We start from the raw sequence: 24,265 nt of genomic DNA, 5'->3' as shown, positions 1-24,265 counted from the left end.
ACCGTGTACACAAGGATTAACGACAGAGTATTAGGTTTCATGTTCATGCGAAATAAGGTTGTCTCACCGATTACCTTATTACCTAAAGCTACGTGAAAATAGAGAAGTTATTCTTTGAGATCACTTGCAGTATATATTTTGTGGTATACATATCCAATTTTGTTGTTGAATGAAATTAAACCCAAATTAACTTCTCAGTTATTGTCATATTAGGTACTTTTCTATATATTGTCTTCACATTTTATTGTCGGGTCAGAGTAAAATCAATGTGAACAAAATATAAGATGTCATTTTATTAATCACTCAATAAACTGTATTGATTGATTGATTGCCATCTTGTCAAATGGCTTGAACAAGACATATAAAGATGAATATAAAGAACTTATAATAAAACAAAATTAATTAATTATTTGGATTGGTTATTTGTATATAAGTAAAATAACTTTTAATTTCCATAAAATATATTTTTAATGTAACCAGTCACTCTTTGCACATCATGTTTCATACAATGGCCAAAACATGCTGGAATGTCTACATTTTAAAATCTATTTTACTGCACTAAACTAACCTTTATATATCTATACATCGTCATTCTATGTTGTTATTTTCTTCATTTTCAATGTTAAAACAACAATTTTTAATGATTTAGTGATGGTTTCTTGCTGACTTGAGTTAAGCTCAACGTTAAGCCCGGCTTAACTTTGCCGGGAGTTCAGACTAGCGGGTTCAGCCAGGCGAGAATTTACATGTAATAATAAACCGTAACCAGGAAACGTGTTTCAAAACATTGCTCGCGAAAAATACGCTTGCTCACAACGTACGTAATTGAATGCTGATTTGTCATTTCGTCACCCGAAGTCAATGCAAGACCCCCACAACGATTAAAGCCTGGCTTAGAAAAGTTAAACACGGTGGCGCGCCAGGCCTAGTTGCTATAGGAACACAGCCCGGCTTGAGATAAGCCACCTAGTTCAGACTGGCAGGTGGATAAACCCGGTGAGTTGAGCTGGGTTTATCCTCCTAGTCTGAACTAGGCCATTATTCTGTAAGCAGCTGTTCATTTAATTTCTGTAACTTCATAACAAAATGTTGGATTTAAATGATTCTTTTACCATTTTATAGATCTCATTTTACTTTTTAACCCTGTAATAATAACTAAGAATTGATTTTTTTTTAGCTTGTCTTTGCCACATATAATAATTTATTAAATTAGGTTTATTAAAGAAAATAAATTTTAACTAAAATTTGTAAAATTCATTCTGAATTCATTGCATTGACAATACCATGTGACTGAATTTGTCCAATCATTTGACATTAAGATATTATGTAATATTGATAATGGTATAAGATATATGTTTTTTGGAAATTTGTTACTATGTTGCATAGGAGTAGATTTGCTATACGATTTTTATTCTCTACAATTTTACATTTCCAAAGAATTTCAATGTAAACCTATCTTTAGAAGGCATTTATTCTGTATTATTTTCAAGCATCATGTCTTTAATTCCATATCAACTATGTCATCCAATAACGTCATAAATGTCTGGGCTTTAAATTATCAGTATAAATCCACTTAAAATTATGTTATACAGTATACTACTACTACTAGTTTAAATTTTTTCAGATTGATTCTTACGTAGATACAGAATGGAAAGTATGATAAAAAGCACATAAACGGTCTATTTTTAGATCTTTACTGGAAACCTGTCCGCACTATCCAATTTTCTGTGACAAAAAAACTGTTGTATGCCCATAGTCATGATGTACCTATATATGGTCATGGTGTGATGTCATCATGACCATATTTAGGCATGTCACATGTTTTTCTCAAATAAAATTTGATAGTCTGGACAGGGCTTTACACCATCAGATTTTTGTCAGATTTAACATAACATGTCAGATCAAACATAAATTGAAAAAGTAGAGCATTGTCTAACTAAGTTGTCTAAATAGTCTAAACCAGACATGGAACGATGAAAGAGGCACAGTTATTGATCAGATATGTCAGAAAAAACAAGAAAGATCTTATCAAAAGATACAGATAAAGAATATGTTATAGTGAGTTCAGTTATTTTTGTAGGTCCTTGATAACTTTTTAATTTATTACCCAAAAAGACTAGATTTAGATTCAAATTTATAAATTTATAAATTTTTGTCCAGGATGAAATTACAGTGGGTACAGACATAAATTGCAGAAAAAACTTTAAATAATCCCCACTAAAACACAACAAATAAATAAGTAGTGGATTTGAAGGCTAGTACTGTACACTAGTATAAACTAGATTATTTGAAACTCTTTTCTATTGTTTTTTTCTTGCTTCTGTTAGTAATTCATGAATTAGCATAAAATATTGCATATAATGGGATTGAACTAATGGCTCTAACATTGGAAGCCTCAGAATGCACTTTTATTACATTTGTTAATCCATTCAAGTTGAAGAAACTTCGCAGTAGTAGGAAATTGATTTACTTGTGTATTTAAAATGAAGCCTTTGGGGTAAGCATTGATTTTTATTGCGGATGTACAGTAGGTATGTACCATTGATTCGGATAGTAATTTCGGGGCAAGATTGAGCGTTAATTTGCAAGGAATTTATATTCCATTGAAAACTTTACTTAATGCCAGGCTCTGGAGGGGAAAACATTTTTGATATGTTGTAGAACCGATTTTCTCCAAGACACAAAAGGAGTGTTTGACAAAAAACTTGGGAACGGAATATGGGATACAGAATTTGATTATTCAAAAAATGGAGGGAAGGGGTGTAACCACCCTTTTTTCCACTTTTCCCCCCGCTTTACCCCAGTTTTTAAATATCTGTCCATTAACTGCTCCTGAGATTTTTGTCAAACATCCTAAACATATAGGCGTATATACAGTACATGTCTACTGTCCATATTATATTCTCGCTATGTTTTATTAATGATTCGTTCGCTTTCTGAAGGAGACTGGAGCATGTTACGTCTTACCTTTATGAGTAGAGGTAATTTATAGTGGTTGCATAGTTTATTAAAGATCTTATAGGGATGGATTAATTAGGCCTGACCATTTTCCTGAATTTCCAGAAGATACTGTAGCTAAAAAACATCCAGGCATCTGTATCTTAGTTAATGAGATATTATGTTATGCATTTTATTATTTTACTTAATTACTGTACCACTACAATGAGCTTTCTTTACATATTTTTTGCCAACCTAATCTCTAAGTTATTGTGTATAGTTTATTTTACGTAGGTAGGTTATTGTAACACAATATTTTGAGTAGACATCAAATATTGTGTAAAAACAGGTCAGCAATGTACGCAAGGTATGCATAAAGTTTTATAGGGATTCGTCATCCGTCACGTAGGTACAAAAAAACCTCACATGAATTGAAGCATAAATTGTGCGTGACAACGTTGCAAGTGATTCCACATTTTGTTGAATCATTGGAAATGCCCTTTTTAGTTTTCTTTACATATTTTTGTTCAAAAGTTTCATATTTTTATATATTTTGGAATATTTGTAGTTATTAGTTTATATTTTGTATTTCCTTTATATCATTTTTAACCAATCCCATCCACTTATAAGGGACAATCAACTGGACCCCTTGGCATCATGGATTATGTAAGTTATTTTTCATGATTTATGTTTTCATGTAATATTCTTAAATTTTTAATTTATTTTCCTGAAAATAAACTTATATCTATTTTCTTACGATTTTTTTTTTTATAAAAGTTGTATTTTATGATGATTTTGTCATCTGCTATACAGTAGGTAGATTGTGTCTATTTCTATATTTTTAATCCCCTGAAGCATCTTATTTTCCAGTTTCTGCTTTAAATCTTCGTCCCAAAATACCTTTTCATTATAACCAGGAAATAAAATCTCATCATCATATTACCCAGCGAGGTACATTAACCTCATAATATATAGCAGCCTAGGCTTATAGTAATATTGCCTGCAGAATTTTAATCAACATCTTTAAAAAAAAAAGATGTAAAAGCTCATGGCAGCAGATATCAACTGGGCCGCAAGGACAGCGCACTGTCAATTGAAGACATGAAGAATGATGCAATGCAAGAGAATACTACTATATAAAGCCCACAACTGATATCCCAACGAATTAACAATTTCCCATGTACAACAGGAACATTATTCAATAAGTCATATTGGCCTGTAGGGGTCATTTAAAAAGAAAACATATTTATAGAGGGTGACCCTTGGCCGATAATCAGGGGCCCCCTTAAATAAATGAAATAGTGTGATGCTTTTATTTTATCAGTGCAGTCTGTTTATGAGGCTTAGGGGGTGGAGTTGTTTTTAGTCATGAGAAAAAGTCACAGGAATTGAACCCAGGACCCTGGGATTAGAAGGCAAGCATCTTAAACCACTAAGCTATTCAACTCTATATTGTCTTTCACAGGTTTGAAAAAAACCGTAAAATTGAAGAGAAGTGTTTTTGAAGATGTACGAATGAATGAATAAATAAATGATGGTGATGGTAATATATTCATATTATGGAGTAGTTATTATGGGCTAACAGTGACCAATGCAGTGGTCATTAAAAATCTATACAGTATACCGTAGGCCTAGGTGTACTGTATAGGTAGGTGAAGGTATATTGATAGTGATAAAATATGCAAAAGTAGAACTGTCCATGCTAATAATAGCCAATGGACATAATCCATAGGCAATAATATATAGTAGGCTTATATAGACCTCTGTAGCTGTATTGATTGAGATGTCCTCTAGAACCAGTAACTGTGTTACTATGTTAAAGTGCATCTCGAAATGCTATACGTCGGAATATACTATTTTATTATTATTGATTATGTTCCCTGTGACCTTCTTGATATTTTCTAATATTAGATGTATTATTGCCATCGGTCTATTTAATTACCGGTATATGAATTATTTTATATAGTAGAACAGGGAAATGAATACTGTGCTGCTCATTTTTTTTTCAATATTAAATAATAAGTCAAAAAAAATGTGAATGTAATATTTTATTACACATATTTGTGATTATTATATAAAACATATTTTTTAATGATTGAATTTATTATTTTGGACCTGAAATTTAAATTATGTTTGAATGTGTTTGATCATTTCTAAAAAAATACATATTCCTTATATAAATATAGCATAGCGCCCTCACAGTAATAAACTCAACTGCCAATAATCACTATGTTAAAAGGAATGAAAACAGAATGACTACACAGACTAATATGTCCTATGCCTTGAGGAAATCTTTAACAATATGGCATTGGATGCTATCTCCTTCAAATGGAATGAAATGCCTTATGGATGGATTCAAAGCATGTGTAATTATGAATACTAGTAGAATTTCACCAAATGTTAATTATTTATATCAATGAAAATAAAAAAAACTTTGAAAATAGATCGTGCAAGGAATAGAATATGAATGACGCTGCGGAATTAGCGATGAATTTGGGTTGCAATTCTCAAGACAGGATGAAAATGAGATCGCAATTCCCGCCTTGCAATGAATGGTAATTTCTCATTTTATTCTTAGCTCATAATGCAGAATTTAATAGCTACAAGTTTGCCGTAAATTGAAGTAGCTCGGTATGCAGGAGCCTAATTATCTTTATTCGTTACAAGTGAAGGATCATTTGAGCAATAACTAGGTTGATGTGTACGGATCTTGCTACCATTGTAACTATCCAGTACTTATTATAAATACACACTGTGCAATACAATCCGGTTAATAGTTCATAATCCATAAGTCACTGTATTACCTTACGAGATTGCAAGATACCTCAATATCCCCTGGCTTGTACCACTCCACAAATATGTGGAATCAGTCAGTCAGATTTTATAATCGGTCAGGTTAATTAGGGTGAGATTTAGTTTACCAGAATGTTAGTTTGTTTTACACCTTGATATGTAGAATTCGTGCTTGTGATGGAATTTCGAAGTTGTCATATTTTATTATGAGAAGTTATTTACATACACACTGTCTGTGATTTATAGCTCTTGCATCCCACTATGAACATAGACATTTTTATCAGCTACAGATGCAATGTTCAGCTACGTAGAGGTTAAAGTTTGTGAGACAATTGGAGACAATTGAGAGTTATGAATATAAATGTCTGGATATTTATTTATTTATATATTTATTAGAAAATTCCTTATAAATACTCATCATTTTCCACAAAAAAATCCACAAAATGAACTTACTTTAGATACAAAGAAATTCAGTTGTTGAATATGTTTTTTAAGTTGTTCGTTGTGGTTTGTGTTTCCTCCTGTAAGTGGCGAACTTTGTGTTTGCTGTTGGTTGGGAAAAGAAATAAATAAAATAAATAAATAAAGTTCATTTGCTCAAAATACGGGCAGAATGTTTTTTATATTTTCACTCATATTATAAACATATTTTGTATTAAATACAGCAATAATGCCATCGACAAATTAATTTGGATTAAGGGATTTACCAAGAACTAAGGATAATATTCTCTCACTATTAGGCTTATATTGTACTGTATATTGTTGCTATAGATTTTCTTTTTCTTCTTTTTTTCTTTTTCTTCTTTTTACCAGGAACGATTTTGTCAATACCTCCTGTGTGGGTATTCATTTTAGAATGTTTTAATAACGAGTAGGAAGTAAGTGATGGGTCAATTACGGCAAAATAGTGATATTGATTTTACTTTTTAAAAAAATTGAAAAATTTCCACATGATGTTAAATGATTTTAACTGGCAATTCATTTTATTATCATAACTCTCATTTGCTGGCACCTGCAAACACCTTTTAACTCGTTGCCATGCCACAATCAACCTCGTTTCTATGCCACAATCAATGTCATTTGAATATTCCATGTTTCCTACACATTAGTGGAAAAATAAGTATTTATGCGTGTGGTTGAGTTTGGTGTTATTGTTACTTTCTGTCAGCGAATGTTGTTTGTTGTCACGTTAATAACACAATATGCACTAATTTTGCTCTGTTTGTCATAAACATGTTTGTTGTTATTAAATCTGTGACCTGGATATGCACATTTATCTGTGTTGGTTCATCAATAATGAGGCCCCATAAATTTATTTCTAGATTATCACTAGTACATCCACCACATCACTACTTTTGTTAGTAATCAATGTTATGGGTTTTTTTTTTGGTATTGACCAGCTTTCTGAAATGGAAATTTAGGATTCTGTTGTATTGAAAATTTAAATAAACAACATGTCCGGACAAAAGAAGTAAATGTACTGCATGTTCGCTGGTGACTGTGGTCAAATTTACTTACCACTTTTAAAAGCCGGGACCTAATAAAATTCCAGATATTTTGTTATAATCTATAGTTAATGTTTTAAATGTATGTTTTTCTCGAATAAATAAAGCTTTTGATTTTGATTCACTAATAATTTAAACATTATTAAACCTAAATGTTTTGTTTGATCTGAATATTCTATTTTAATTTTTAAACCACTTTTAATTCCTTAGTCAATTCTGTGTATTTTCCCCATAGGGAGACAACTAATTTTAGACATGTTAATAATATGGCTACAAGCAATTTCTTAAGATGATTATTTGAATTTGTTTTGATTAGAAGAATTTATGCCATCTTATTGTAAATGGGTCAAAAGGTGTTATTGCATGTCAAGAAACAGTTGATTTGATTGGTTATAAACTTATTTAGCCATGTGAAAACTCAATTAGAACAGATGGTTGATAATCATCTTATTTCATTCTCATAATTAATATTGCTTACATTTCACGATTCTTTGTCCAAAAAATAATATTTGTAATGTCGACTTAGGTTACATACTCGGTGATCTCTGATATTTATTGTTGAATGAATATGCTGGTAGCCTTAACGGTGTATCAGTTTCACTTATGTTCTCAAGAGTACAGCGAACCCTTCTTAATGTAATTTCGTTTTGTTTACTCACTTTATTTAATGGTGCAGCTGGAGATTATGAAATCACACCTTTTGTTTTCTCATTGAAATTACATTAAATATACATCACATTATGCCATACATTTGGTCTTGTGTACATACTACCATACTAATTTGGATGTAAACCTATTCTTGATCCAGAGGTGACGGAACTAGGGGGTGCTGTGTTATGGAGAGTAATGTGTGACCGGAAATGATCTGCAGTCAGTTGGTTGTTACCATGCGCCAGTGATGTTGGAGTATATAGTACAGCAATATGAAACTATTATGTAGGCCTAATGAATGAAGTGAAATGATTATTTCACATTTTAAGTGCTCCCTAAATTCATAAGTGTAACCTAAATTACGGTGATTAATTTAATCATCGAAGATATGGAGACAATTATTTCGAATCCCTCTTTCCAAGAGGGGATGCAAATGCTTTGTGAAAATGAGTACGCCGCGGTACTCATTTTCACAAAGAAATACACACAACTGGTTAGCTAACAATTATGTCTATGTTACATGAACACCTGGGAAGGAAGGTGCAATCACGTTGTTACCTAGCAAACGTCTGTACTGTATGGAATGGGGAGGGGCTGCTGATGTACTGCGTAGCCGGGGACGATGAGGCATTACTGTAGACTAGGCCTAACCATGGCCTAACTAAGACAGTGGAATTAAATGTGATAGAAAGTACACTTTCGGAAGAAATAAATTAAAATAAGAAAAAAAAATAACTAAGAATATTTCATTTGCAGAGTACCTTATTTAAGTATTATACAATGCTAACAATGCGGCTCTTGTAGCCCTGGCTTGGGCAAGGCATCCATGTGCAAAGCAGTGGTGTTTGTTTATCCATGAAAAAAGCACGCCGGGAAAGTTTGCCTTACCAGGAAAAGGTGACGTATCTAGCTTATGACGTATGCATGCTAACTAATGTGAGTGTGACATCACCAAAAAATGTATATTTTCTATTATAACCAAAATATTAATAACTACAAAGTTTCTGGGCGTAAATTCCCTTAATATGAATGAAGGGTTGCTCAATCTCCTTGCCATACAAATTACAGCTCCCACTGACGTCTCAGTCGAGAAATACGGGTAGCTGAAGTTTTTCTCGCAAATCTAACTACAAAACCATATCCAAATTTCACGTTCCACTTTTGACCCTGAGTTGTGCTTCGCGCTGGCCGCTGAGGGCAGCGTTCCGGGAACCCTGCGTCAAGAAATTGGGTCGAGTTTGAGAGGCAGGCATATATCAGGGGACCAGAAAGTGCAATGAACACTTCAAAATTAGTAGCCAGGTCTAGCCCTAGGCTATTAGACCAGAAATGGAGGTCTCACAGACGCTCAAACTTAGATGTGTATAAGAGACAGATCTACAACTGAACTACATTAGACCATGCTGGTATAATGTGCCTTTGGATTTTCATGTTTATATGCTAATATAATAGTTATTTATCGTATTCATACTTTACTGCTGATGTATAACATCGCAACTAACATTAAATACAGCGATTGACTTATAAAGCAATTAGTATAGCTGCATACACCATACACTAGGGAAAAATTAAGATACTTAAGTTAGATTTTTAATGCATTCAAAAATTTCCTTCGGACCTTGCAGGCCCTCAGGAATTTTTTTCAAGCATTAAATCCAACCTTCGTATAATAATTTCCCGCTAGTGTACTATGAGCAGCTCTACTAATTACATATTAATTAATAAACACAAAAAAATATGCAAACAAAAAGTCTAAAGTTTTAGTTGTGTGCCTTTTATATGCATTCTGATACTGTGTGACTATTAATACAGTGTCCCATTCAACTAAACAGAGTGTTATTTGGCAGTGCAAGGCAGATCTAAAATGTTGAAAAATATATTTTTCCCTCTTATGGTATTTTCTCAATAGGTACTATGATAAAATTTATTGCCTGGCATACTAATATAGAAGATAGAACAACTCCATTCCGCATGGTAACTCACGTGTTACTGGTATGCGGAAGCACCACGATTCCATTAATAATATCATTGGAATTTGTTTTAAAGTACATAAAGAATAGTATAAAATAATAATTCTTTATCTATCAGAAAATTTTTTCATTCGGGGGTGTTTTAACTAGAAAAGCCTCCTTGAGGACACATCTGAAATAAATAAAATGATCAATCATTTGGAAAACTAGATGGAACTATTTAGCTCATTGTTGTGGGAGCTGCTTCATAAGTTGACCTGAATCTTTTTTTTTTTTACCTCAAACAACTAAATGTGTAGTAATAGTATTGTGTGTAATAGCCAAGCCCCTTGCATGCCTGGCTTCAATTCTATTCAAAGGTTTAAATATTTTTCACTATTAAGTTGTTGAACTTGTTTGAGCTAGAGGGGTTTCCAAGGTTTTAGGTGTGGTGACACTATTGTTAGTTATCTCAAGAATACAATGGCTGACTTGTTTCATTTGTTCCCTCTTGACCATTCGGACAATAACTAAGACAATGAACTAAAGAAATTATTTTATTTTTAATGTATGATGGATATATTTATATTTTATTTTGAATTTTGATGGATAACTCTTCATATTATGAATTTTAATCATTTTTTAAGTCCAATATTACAATTCCATCACATGTTTTCCTTATTTAAACATATTTATTCTATATCACATGTAATTCATTTTTATGTATGTCTATAGATTTTAATCAAGTTGAAATGAAATATGATTGCTATACAGTATTCTAAAGATATAGGCTTAATGTTTCTGGTGTAATAATAATTTTTAAAAAGTTATGTCTTTATAGGTAAATGGGTAAATTAGGTGGCCAATATTCATAGAGACATAAAAACCATTTTCATTGATTTAAGAAGTACTGTGAAAATAGACTGCCAGCCAACTTTCATGTGTGTTTATGTAAAGAATACAGGATTGTTTATGCTTACTTGACAAAAATAAAACATTGTTCCAATGTGAAGCTAATAGCTTACCTTAAAGACTACAAAGTAAAGAACCTTAATAGCTCAATGGCAAAAGTATATATATTACCCAGAAAAAACTGTATACTGTATGATGAATAAAAAGCTATTTTATACCTCCATGATAAAAGCATCTAGAATCTTTAATTGTACTAACATAACTTTATATTTTTAGGTCTCACTATTAGTGGAAGCTCAAGCAATAAGAATGCAGATGTTGGTGACACTGTGATATTACAATGTGAAGTTCTAAGCCACCCCAAGCCAACGATTAAGTAAGTTGCCTCGATTGACAATCAAGAGCAGCCCTACTGCAGGCTGTCGATTTAACCTATTTTGATCGCGAAGTCCCTGTGGAAGTCCTCATTAGACATAGTTAAGCTTTACATTAACATGTGAATTAAAGAAGACTGAATGAGAACGATGGTAATGTCGGAGTAGTTAGAATGCCGATAGCAAGTCATTCTAAAACTTTTGATGCAGAACTGTCTTCCTTGCAGGCTACCAATATCACCATTGATTGAAATCTAACAGTCTGCCAGAAATACGGATTCTATTGGATAAAATTGCAACAAATCATTTTATGATTTAAATATAAATCTAATTTATGTGTTAAACAACAGACTAAAAGTTTACCTAAGTAGGACCAACACAAAGGTGATTTTTATAACCAAAAGTGTAGCATTATTTGTCAGACTACATGATGCGTACTGAAGTTTACAAAAATGTCTTGTTTATGATTGGTCAGTTGTTAGGTCAACGTACAGCAGGTCATATCTATTTGTTGCCGGAAAAGAGAGACCCGCGTGCGTGCGAGACAGGGTGAGAGATTTGCTTGGGGAGATTCGGGAGGACTATTACTCCGGTTTTGCAGGAATTACAGAGCGATAATGATTGGACATTATCTAGAATCATGCCAGAGCAGTTCTCTTTATGACCTAAGCAAATGTTGCTCAAACTTTTTCGAAAGTGGTCGGGGGGAAAATCCCCATAAATATTATAATTTGAGGGTTTCAAAAGCTTTTTAATCAATTTTACAGTCTATTAATATATGTAGAAAATACTATATAGGCCTATTTGTTTTCTCCCCCAGGACGAATTGTAATTTTTGTCCCCGGCCAAAAAACACTTCTATTGCGTGACACTGACAGAATCGGTTATCACTTTGTTGTAGTTACGATTAGCATACATAGGCCTATTCTGTTTCTAGGTACTGTATACTGAAAATGAAATAATCTTCACTCCAAAAAAAGTTGCTTGTGTCTTAATTGTTAGTGTTTATCTTATTAATTTCTTTTTCAATTATAAACATCAAATACATTAACATACTTGAATGACCCAAAATTCATAGAACTAGATCTAACAATTAAGACTATATAACAGTAGACAACATGTCATGCATAATAATATGCCTAATATATTAATGAAATTTCAGTTCCTAAACAATAGTGAGAGCAGAGGGAGGGGGAACTTGACAAAATTTGGTAGTAACTGAAGTGTGGAGACCCGCTATCTCTATCCACGGATACAGGATTTTGAAGTTAGTGAGGTCTGAGAGCATATCCGCTCCAGCCCCAACCTTGGTTGGTAAACAATGTTTGGCACCTATGAATGTCCTGAAATAAATGCTGGCAAGAGCCACTATCCCTTCCCCTATGGATAGCCACAATATATAAAGTTTGCATAAATATAGAATATATGTTGGATATATGCACCTCTGGATGCCAGGAAATACTGTAGCAGCTGGTAAAGCTATAGAAAATAATGTTAAAAATTTAATTTCTTATCATTGCCATAACTAGATGAATTGAGTTGCTAATTTCTTCAAAAGTGCAATAAACATGAACACATACATAATACATAAAACTAAAATGACTATAACATATTTTAATTGTATTACACAGTGTGGAAATATAAACAATATGCAATAAATATAACACAGGATACAATACTTGATGCCCAGGAAAAAATATGAAATAATGATGATCATAATTATGATAAGAGGAGGATGATGATAACGATGACGGTTATGCTTACGATAACGGTGATAATGACTACGATGACCAATGATGATGATGATGGCGATGACGTCGACGATGATGATGAACAGTAATTATGTTGATGTAGGTGGTGGCATGTTTGGGAATGATGAAGAAACTTATGCAGACTAAACTGAAGTGAGCCCAATCTGGAATCAAAGGGCCCCCGGTCAGGGTGCAGGCACAAACGCCCAGGGATTTGGTAGAGACTAATTTGTTTGCCATGCTATTTTTACTCTTATAATAAGCCTTGGATAAAAAGTTGATTGTTCTGGTAGTAGCGTATATATCAGTGACACTGTTTGGATTTAATCTGTTTATCGTCGCTTTTCATCGCATTGTAATTGTTGATTTTGTTGGGCGCCATACCCTGGACATCCCCCACTATCCTTCGCCCGACACCACAACGAGGTCGTGAGACTAAATTAATTCTTAAATCCAATGAAGTTGAGATTGCCATTCCCTAATATTGTGGTTTAAAAGTATAAATTTTAGATGCCTCAAAATCTCAGCTGGCAATAATGTGGACCGCTTATCTCCCCTCCCCTTTAAGGGGTAAAGTGGGGTATAAATTTATACCTGTAAATTTTGAAAATGTGCTGCAAACTCCATGCAGGGACAGATATAAGATTTAAAGTTAGTGGAAGTGGGCTAGATACTGCTATATCATACCCTCCACCTCAGGTACATCGTACAATGATCCCCTTACTTGGGGAAATACCACATGGATTTCCTTCACTTTAGGGGTTTTTAAGTTTTTATTGCAACTAATCAATTTGGCCAACTCTAACCGCTAAACATTTTGAAAATCAATCTTTGTCTTTTTTACTAAGGTATGTTAAAAGTTGAATTGGCAATACAAAAACACATGCTCATGATGGATTTTTATTTAACTAACATAAAAAAATCAATGCAATTCATACATTCATATAAAAATAATAGAATTGAGAAAAAGTGTCTGGCCACCCGGTGTGGCTGGTGCGGTTCTGACAGCGATGGGTAATGGGTGGTAGGAACAACAAAATTTCTTGCTCCATAACAAGATATTCGATCATAGTAGAATTCCAGTGGTGGTTTTAGAGTGGCAGGACCAGCTAACTTCGGCTTTGAATTGAGAAAATTGAATTGTGTTAAACTGAGTATACAATAAACATAATAAAGTTCCATCTGGTAGGCTAGGCTTAGCATCCAGTTTTGCAATTGAGTATCGTAATCATTGGTTGATTATCTGATTAGTTTATTGGTTTATTTTTTAATAGTAAATTGATTGATTGATTGATTGATTAACTGATCAATTTATATATAATAGGTGAGAGTGATTACTTTGATTAATTGATTCATTGATTCAATTGATTAACTAATTGATTTGACTAATTAATTTATCAGTAGGTATATTGAGTGAGCAAATTGATTGATGAACAAATTTTGCACATTTCATGTATTAACATATCGTCTCATATTCCAACTTCATCATTCAGACATAGCAGGTGAATGACTCTCAAACTCGGCCATATCTCTCCTACTCAAATTGTTTAAATATTTATCATACCATATATAGCATGAATTATAGAAATGTAAGTCATATAGCAGTGCTGTTCACCTATTGTTGTTGATACTCTGCAATAGGATTACATTCTAAAGCTTAGGAAACTGAGTTTTGCTCATTAGAAATATTCTAGCATTAAAGAAAAAAGTTCATGGGGTATTGTAAAACAAGAATTGAGTTTGAGTTTCTTAGTTTACAAGGTCATAACATTTTACAAAAATAAACCAGCTAAATTTCATCTCCAGAAATAAATCGTCATAATTCAGTTTTTTTTTGAAAACTACCACAAAAAACTTACTTTTACTTGCATGTACTTTCCAGTTGGATAAAAAGTGGTACTATAGTTGATCCTGAGCAGAGTGATGCTTTTGCAAGGTTTGCCATCCTACCAAGTGGCAACCTCGAGATCAGAGATGTGCATACCTCAGACTCTGGTGTATACCACTGTCAGGCAGAGAACAGTATGGCAGGAATCTCCAAGACTGGCTCTGACATCACTCTCACTGTCAATGGTAGGTAAATATTTGCTGAATAGTGGCATCAAACTGGATGCATCACTTAGAGAAATACGAGAAAGAGATAAACTACAGTAAAGAAAGCATTTATTATTTTGATGATGCTATTATTAGATATATAGTTAAATACATAAAATATGCAGTGTAACTTCTCCAATACTATAGTTTAAACTTTATAATGTTAAAGATCATAATAATAAAGGTATTTTTCTTATTTAACTCTAAATATTACTCTCACAAATTCAAAAATTTAAATTAAAATGTTAAATTTCTCATTTGAAAGAATGAAATATGTCATCAATGTGTTTCAATACAGATGGATGTCATTCAGTTTGTGATGGTTTGCAGACTTTAATTACTAAAAGCCAATTTAATATAAAAACAGTGCTTATGTGCCAACTTGGCAAGAGTTTAATTTAACTATGGAATGTCATTAGCCTAAATAATTATTTGTACAATTAAATATGTAATTATGCAAATAAAATATTGAGTATTATTTTTCAAATTTATTAGATCAGTAGAGACAATACATCTTTGGAGTTAGCCCTGTGTACAAGGGTGACAGCCTCCTAGCTGAGTCGTGCAGTCTTAAGCAGTTACTTCTCATCTACTAAATCCTTCTAAAATTGAAATTTTTTTTATTCACTCTCCAGATGATGGCATTCCCCCAGTAGAAGACCTCTCTTTTATCGTATCTCCTCCAAGGAATGTCTTTGTGAATCTTGGAGACAGCATTGTACTAGAGGTTGCTGTTGATGGACCTGCCACATTTACATGGTTCAAGAAGAATGAAGAATTGTTACTTCAGTGAGTTAACCTCTCAGAAATATTGAACTTCATACTTGTAGCCAAACTTTCCATTTAATCGTTTAATTCATTGTTGAGATTATCATCCTCATCGGTATTATCATTATCACCAACATTATGTTAATAAAAACCATTCAAGTTCCCTCTGATTATGCATGAGAAGTTGCCACTAGCCACTACTGATCCCTGAATTCTTGATTTCCCCCTTGGTCAAATTTAATGCAGTGTCTGTTTGTTTTATAAATTGTCTTGGTAAATCTTTCCACCCTTCCTCTACAGGTAACCATATTTTGCATTCCCCTATTTCGCATTCCAAAAGATGTGCATTCCAAAAGAAAACTGTAGAGACAAGTTGATGACTTTTTGCAGTGCTCAATAATCTGTTCTGGAGTCAAGTAGCCAGTGTTCATAGTACATAATTTCAATTAGGTTTTCCATAATCAACCTTTGACATTTCCCTTTTTTTCGATTCAGATTTGACAATCACTATTCGCTGGTAGGTCAAGGAAACCTTCGTATTCAAAATGCTGTAGAACTGGATACAGGTTTGTACAGAGTACGTGCAAGTAATAATTTAGGAGATGTGGAAGCAGAGATTCAAGTTACAGTTAGAGGTATGTGTATCATGTGTTACCTTTTATTTCTTTTTAAAATTTTTAATGGTGACTAGCCACTTACGTATTGGACTAAAGTTTATGATGCTGTCTAAACTTATGAGGTTTTTGCGAGTAGAGATTATATTTTTTTCATGATGTGCTTGCCTTCAAGTCCATGGACTTGGATTTAAATTCTGCCAATACCAGCTAAAAAAAATATAAAAAGTTAATCCCTTCTCAAGCTAATGTGTTTAACTATGTCATCCAGCGGTGTAGACTGATTTCGGCTTGCTATGGGAGGGTGGGGGTGGTGGGTGGGGGTGCATCTCCAGTTTATGCCCACTTTAATTCATTTTAACTTGTGGCCTTGCACACAGTAAATTATACACGGAAGAAATACTAGTAATGTTAATAATGAAAATGTGAGAATGATAGAATACTCTGTGTCATGTAATGTCAGACTCGTTGTATAGCATTGTAGACAAAACCGTTAATGCTATAAAACAGAAAAGACATTGACAAGCATACGCTGGTGATGGAATATGCTATGTCATTTGGTGTCAGACTGGTTGTAAATATCGTGTAGTCAATGTAGAAATAATGCTCAATAATTGATGAAAAGGATAGAAAATACCGGAGGTTGTTGGAACAGTGTCGTGAAAAAGAGAAAGAAAGATGTAATTGATGAAACAGACGAAAGTCATTCGATGTCAGATAGGTTTGTAACGAGCCTCATTCTTGTCGATACAAAAAGATAATGGAATGCTTTACAGACATATACATAGCGAAGCAGGTGATGTATGAGTCAGTTTGTCGCAAAATTCCAAATCAATAGTAATCTCCTGAAGTTTCTGTAATTTATACTTAAATGACTATAAAACTTGGACATGGTACTTTCACCATGTAGGGTACAATATGTTTCTCGGACAAATTGATATATAATAAAAATTTTATATAAAACAATTTTGTTGAATTGATTAGTTGTATATGAAATGATCAATATTATTAATAGCTGTCAGGGACAAATGCTGTTAGGCATATACATGATGTAGTTATAAATCTGCGGTATTATATCGTTGGCGCCACTACTGAGGTCGTCATTAACTGTCAAATTTATTTCTTTCCATTCTAATTCCTTCCTGTTAGTTCCACCTCGCTTCGTAAAGCGCCCTCAGTCAGCGTATGCTCGAGAAGGGTTGAGCACTCAGTTTGAATGCAGCTGGTACAGTGTTCCACGGCCGACCATAACCTGGCTTATGGACGGTGACCCGATTCCAAAAGAGAACGCTTTTAGGATAGAACGAAATGGAGAAGTTGGAGAGACGTTGCGTATTATCGGTGTCAAGCAGTCTGACAGTAAATACTACCAGTGTATTGTCTCAAATGAAGTCGGTAATATCAACGCTGTTGCGCAACTGATAGTTGTTCCAACAGGTAAGATTGTTGCTTCCCATTGTTATATAGGATGTTGAAACGTAGTAGTGAGTCAAAATGTAATGGGTTGGAGTTAATTGGGATGGGGATAAGTTGGTGGGGGGGTAGGAATAGGAGATTGAGGTATTCAGTGAGCAGTCGAGAGATATAATGAGTGAGTGCTATGAGCAAGATTTGGCTTGAGTTATGGAGAGAGGGATAGGTGAATCGAATGGCCGAGCGGTTAAGATAGGGGTGCTGCAACCTACAGCCATAATATGGGCGCTGGTGGTTAGAACGCTACGCTTCCATATGGTTCTGGTGGTAGAATAAGTCTTCTCGGATGAGGACTATAAACCGTAGGCCCAGTGTACACAATCACTTGTTTGCATTATGAAGAACCCAATACATCATTGAAGACTAGTAGGTGGATACGCCAGTATACTGTTAGAGACAACCCCTGTGGTGGACAACAAGAGTTGCTGGTAATGGGTTACTGGCTAGCACAGACACGAAGGGACCATTAGGGGTGAAGAAAGTCATTGATCGAGTTACTAGTCCACATATCAAATGGCTGGAGCATCTTCTTTGATGGATACCGGTGCTATACAAATCTAAACTATTATTATTATTATTATTATTATTATTATTATTATTATTATTATAATAGGCCTAAATTAAGCTACTAATATCAATATCTAAATGTAATTCTTGTTGCAAGTTGGATTCAGATTCAGATTTTTTTTTTGTCCAAAAAGAAATTTCAGGTGCAAAAATGAATTTCAGATGTACGCTTGATGGGATTTATTGTAGATTGTTGAGTAGTATAGTTTGGATGTGATTTGGATTTTGTCAGTGAATGACTTAAGAGGACTTGTCAAATATTACCTGTATGTAAGAGATGTAAAATGATATACTGTATGTATGTTACATATATTGAGAAGGAAAAAAAGGGAAGAGACAGGCTTAGATTGAAATAGAAGAAGGCATTTGAAGCAGATGATTAGGTATATGATGCAGATAATGAGGTCTCTCATGACGCATCATTTGAATTAAATTCACATTTGGATGTCAAGGTTTCCACTGATGATAGACAACGAAAAACGCAGTAATCTAGGCTTACCTGCAATGCTACGTGTATGAGACCACTCTCTATCCATTTGATTTGAATATATTTAGTTCCATATAATACACTCATATAATACTCATATAAAATATAAAAGTAATATAAAAAAATAGAGATATATTAATTTAAAAATGAAAGATCATTAAAATCAACATTACTAACCGCCTGTTAGTGGCGGTGTTCTTCGCTATTGGTTTTTGAATGAATAAAATAAAATAAAATAAAAAAACATAAAAACAATTTAGAATCAAAGATGTTGAAAACCAATTACAGATGGGTCCTTGAAATAATAAAATACATATAATAAAGACATTAGCTATTCAAAAAAACATTCAAAATATGTATCAAGTTATTTTTTTAATAATAGGGGTGGGGAGGGGGAATCCTGTGTTAAATAGTCACTTTAAGATGATTTTTAAATGCTTACTTATTACATTCCCTTAAATATTAAATACCGTTTGGCAGGCTGTTATATTCTTGAATGCATATTAAATACATTTTGCCGAGTTCCTATAAAACCATACAGCCTCAAACCAATGTATTGCTATCTTATCTACCAGATTACGGTATTGATTAGACCACCCTGTGAGATTCTATATTAATCAAGATCGATCGATCCGTGAATGGTTGTTCAAATTACTATAGAATCATTAAATTATCTAATTAAATAACTAAAACATTAATAGCTCAATTGAATTGTATCAAACAGATATGAGAAATTTCAATACCTTTTTATTCATTATAAAAGGGTTCATATTTTGTTGATGAGTACTGTCATTTGGATATTTAAAATTCTTGTTATAATGATAAATGCTTGTGTACATGTGCATAGAAGGTCACATTTATTATCTGTTCACTCATATAAATCCTAATAATTTGAAGGCACAAAATACATCTACATAATATCTACAGTTCAGTATTAATCAACATTTTTTAAACATAAATTTTCCACTTTTGCGCACTCTTGTTTAGAAAGATAACTGTGCAAGGGAAGGATTGATTAAAATCTTGCAATTGAAAAAGTCTGAAAAAAAAAATTGTTGACTATCCATTGTTGATCATTGTGTAAGCTTTGCGAGTATTGACTGCTGCTATTTAAAGCCTTTATTGATCCATGCATTATGAGTGACCTACAGCCCCTTGCGCTGTAAGCTTACTTTAATACGTTTAATGTATAAGCGCGGAAATGCACAACAACAGACTCAAATGTACGGTGTTTTTTTTTTTTTATGAAACAATAGTAAATAAACGACTATGAACTATATAAAGGATATATCCACCACAATAAGAATCCTACAGCAAATAAGTTTTTGGACTTATTTTATAATAATTTAATTTTACTAGTAAAAGAATTTCCATGTAAATTTAAACCAAATTGTTGATTACAGCTCCACCTTATGCTATAGTTGATCGTTCTGGCAGTCATGCCAATGGCTTAGCAACCGTTAGACCCATTATTCAATCAGTTTACTGTTTTTGGCAGTTGATAGTTTAAAATTGTACCTTTTCCCTTTATAGATTTCTATTAACTTTGCCCTAACATTTATATATGGCATGTTTAATATCAGCACTTCAAAGGATAAATAAATGCATCTTTACAATAATTGTTTTTACCAACAAATCTTTCTGAAAATACATTTCTTAATGGAGGTTACGTACGTCAAGACATATTCTACTGGTTTGATTACAAATGCCATTGCAATATTGTTGGATGTTCGCTCTTTCTTTTGTCACAATTGATTGCTTAAACAAATGTACACATCTCTTTTTAACAATTAATTGTCCGCTACCTTTCGATTTTGCAATGTATGCACAAAAACAAAATGTCACATATCCACACAAATTAGTATAAGATATGGGCCAGTTATATTCATAAGATGTGATATTTGAAATGGGAATCATAAGGATTTTTGAAATACAGATATATAGATATTGCCGCAAACATGATATCCATTGACCAATAGAAATGCTCGGTAAAATCGTCAAGACCAAATCTTTAATCCCCGTCGCACGTTCAACAGAGCTGCTTCGAGATCCAACTTAAATCATCCTAAAACTGCTTATAGCTAAATCTTCTCAGTGTGTCTTGCATCAAGTTCATTTGCAGTTCATTCCTAAACATCCACATCATTAGAATTGCATCAAAGATATGTGATAGTGATAATTACTTTCAGAGGAGTTGGGAGGGAGGTAGGGAACTGTAAACTGTTTTACCTTCCAGCGTTCCACTTTTGGAGCAGATACTATTATTGCTGTAGTATACATTAACCGTTATGTTATTTTTTTACAATTATTTAAGGATGTACTGAGTATAAAGTAAAATAATATTTAGATTTTTTTTGCAACCTTGCGAAAACAAATACTTCATTGTCATTGTCATTATCGTCATTGTATGATATGTTTCATTCTGTCCAGTATTATGACTGCTAATAGATTTACATCTTAGAATTACCGGTATTTGTATTGAAACTTGCTTTAATGAATGGTTCAAGCTTGTGGGTTACAAACATTTAAAATAAAACAAGAAGAATAAGTTGCACAACATAAAAAAAAAATTTTAAAAAAAATACAACCAATACTAAATACATGGATATTTATTGTTATGTTATTTTTTTTACAATTATTTAGGGATGTACTGAGTATAAAGTACAAAAATAGGGAACTTGAGAAAATGAATATGTCATTAATATCACTATTGTCATTAATGCCTTAAACATTCTTGATAATATGCTGTATGAACTCAATATGATCCTTGATTCATGCAAAAAGCGTTTCATTCCATTCATTTTCATTCATTTATTTATTTTCCAGATCATTACAAAAATCAAAATTTTTAAATAAATAAATAAAATAAAACACATCACAAAACCTAGCACTATTCTGGCGGATTTTCGAAAAGCAAAAAAAATTCACTACGCAAAAACTCTCCAACTAGTACTAGTAAACAAAAACGAAACAAACAGGGTTCAGTTAACATAAAAAGCAAAGAATGCAGAGAAAAATGCACTGTCACAAAAAAAGGGATAAATCATGAATCGCTTACGTTGTGACAGATATGATACGGTATTCGTTATCAGTTTAGTGAGCTTGCAAAAACTCAGGTTGGGCAATACAGTATTCCTGTTGAGGAAAAAAACACCTATTAAAATATTTTTTGGTATGTGGGAATGCATAAGGACTAAAACAAGTACAATGGTAGAGAACAATGAAGGCGAGGCAGATGGTGGTGCTGCTGCTGCTGATGATGATGAAGATGATGGTGATGATGACGATAACGATGACGATGATGTCTTTGGTGATGATGATGATGATGATGATGATGATGATGTCTTTGGTGAGGATGATGTCTTTGGTGAGGATGATGATGATTAAAATTTTTGGGATGATTATAGTGAAGATGAAAATTATGTAGAGAGTTTGTATAATAAAAGTGAAGATGATAATTATTTTTTATTGATAATTGATAATGTTGCTAAGTCATGATGTCTATGTTCTTCAACATATATCAAATTGTTGTAGCTGTCTCCACTTAATTTCATAATTTCATTGTCTAATTTGTGTTATTTCAGTAATTTTATATATCCCACCCTTATTTAAATTATATTTTAACAATTAAATGCAAAATGTCAATGTACAATTTTATGGAAGTGGTGGGATACACCCTTTCAACTTTGTTGATTCATATTTATGTTTATTTGTTACTCATATCGTAGTGTAGTTGTAACACAACTTTGTCCTGTCAGCCCCAGAAGCTTATAACTGACGCTTTGCTGTTTCTGCGTGTTTTTGTGAAGTTGCTTCTTTTTTGGTAGATATATTTCATCCCAGCATGCCCAATAGTCAATGCACGAAATTATTCTATTAAACATATTAATGTTGGCCTGCTGTTTCTAAAGCTTATTTAAGTTGATAATTTATAGGATTATTTACACTAAAAGGAAAATAAGATATAATAATAATTATTATTATTATTATTACTATTAATATAATACTAATAATAATTCTTTATTAGTCCTCATTCAAATTGGAAATTGGAAATTCGGGCTGGGACACATACGGATACAAACGTTGTCCTCATATTTACCTTAATCCACCTAACTCTCAATATGAAGGTTCTTTGAGAAGCCAAGCGATCAGACTCCAATTCAAACCCAACACTGGCTGGGTTGGAAGCTGGGTTTGAAACAGGGTCTTCTTCAGCATAAGAAGCTAGAACAATACCACTTGGCCAACCACTCAGATTTAGATTATTAAAGTATATAACCTGGTGTACACTTTGATACAAAGCAACCTGAATTACCTTTTGATTGAATATAAGTTTTAGTGTGGATTCACCATGGGCACTCGTTGCAGCCTACTGATCATTGTAAAGCTTGAGTCATTCAATGAATCATTAAATAATTATAAACTTGCATGGTTGCATTGTTCGTTAGGCTTAATTACTAATTGATTGCATGTACGACGGACGCATGAACGCTAAACATCTCGCCAGACTTACTCGCAGATGTAACAAACAAACCGGTTACTTGACTTGGATCAAGCCGTGCTCATTCAAGATTGTTCAAAGATTTTAATTTAATTTTCATCTTGTTAATATAAAAGCTTGGCAAATGTTGAAGTAGTTTACTCTGAGCCTTTCAACACTCGTCCTTGTGCATTCTCGATGACATAACTCACTCAGAAATAAGAAGTCTGTCGCATTCCGCTAAATCAATTATCCTCATTAAGGAAAACATAATTATCTTAATAATTTATCAATAATAATTTACTGTTTCCAACCTAAATCTAATGAAGCTTTTGATGTAAAAGAATACTCATTCCAAATGTCAGAGAGCTTGTCAGTGTATGATATGTTTCATTCTGTCCAGTATTGATGATTGCTAATAGATTTACATCTTAGAATTACCGGTAGCTGTGTTTAAACTTGCTTAATGAATGGTTCAAGCATGTGGGTTATAGACATTTAAAATAAAACAAGAAGAATAACTTAATGCCAAATGATGTTTCTTTTTTCTTGCACAACATAAAAAAAAAGAAAACATAGAATGTATACAAAACCTTTAAAAATACTGTAATAATCAGCGCTTAAAGACCAATACTAAACACATGGAGATTTATTGTTGGCTTTTTTAAATGTGTTGCATGTGATTATGTTTTGTTTACATTTTTTCTAAAACCCTGTCCAGACTATCACATTTTACTTGCCAAGAACATGTGACATGCCTAAATATGGTCATGATGGTATCACACCATGACCATATATAGGTATATCATGATATGGGCATACAACCACTTCTTGTCAAAGAAAACTTGATAAACTGGACAAAGCTTAATACGCTATTCACACATGTTAATGTTGCAGTCACCTATAGGTA

The 24,265-nt window shown here is 33.0% G+C and overlaps 1 protein-coding gene across 11 annotated transcripts in view; it reads left to right on the top strand.

Annotated features, from left to right (window-relative positions):
- The window catches only part of LOC117100759 (neogenin-like), a 68,577-nt gene that overhangs the window by 4,963 nt on the left and 39,349 nt on the right, over positions 1-24,265 (top strand). For all 11 annotated transcript variants that reach the window (XM_033240558.1, XM_033240557.1, XM_033240562.1 and 8 more), the window contains exons 2-6: positions 11,024-11,123; positions 14,755-14,945; positions 15,602-15,755; positions 16,230-16,369; positions 17,498-17,785. In XM_033240558.1, coding sequence (XP_033096449.1) covers positions 11,024-11,123; positions 14,755-14,945; positions 15,602-15,755; positions 16,230-16,369; positions 17,498-17,785 — 873 coding nt within the window. The remainder of the gene's footprint in view (positions 1-11,023; positions 11,124-14,754; positions 14,946-15,601; positions 15,756-16,229; positions 16,370-17,497; positions 17,786-24,265) is intronic.

This window comes from Anneissia japonica, unplaced genomic scaffold (genome assembly GCF_011630105.1).
Source record: "Anneissia japonica isolate Jap-2015-1 unplaced genomic scaffold, ASM1163010v1 scaffold670_len1213532_cov191, whole genome shotgun sequence".
Taxonomy (NCBI): domain Eukaryota; kingdom Metazoa; phylum Echinodermata; class Crinoidea; order Comatulida; family Comatulidae; genus Anneissia; species Anneissia japonica.
This window is presented reverse-complemented; position numbering and strand designations above follow the sequence as displayed.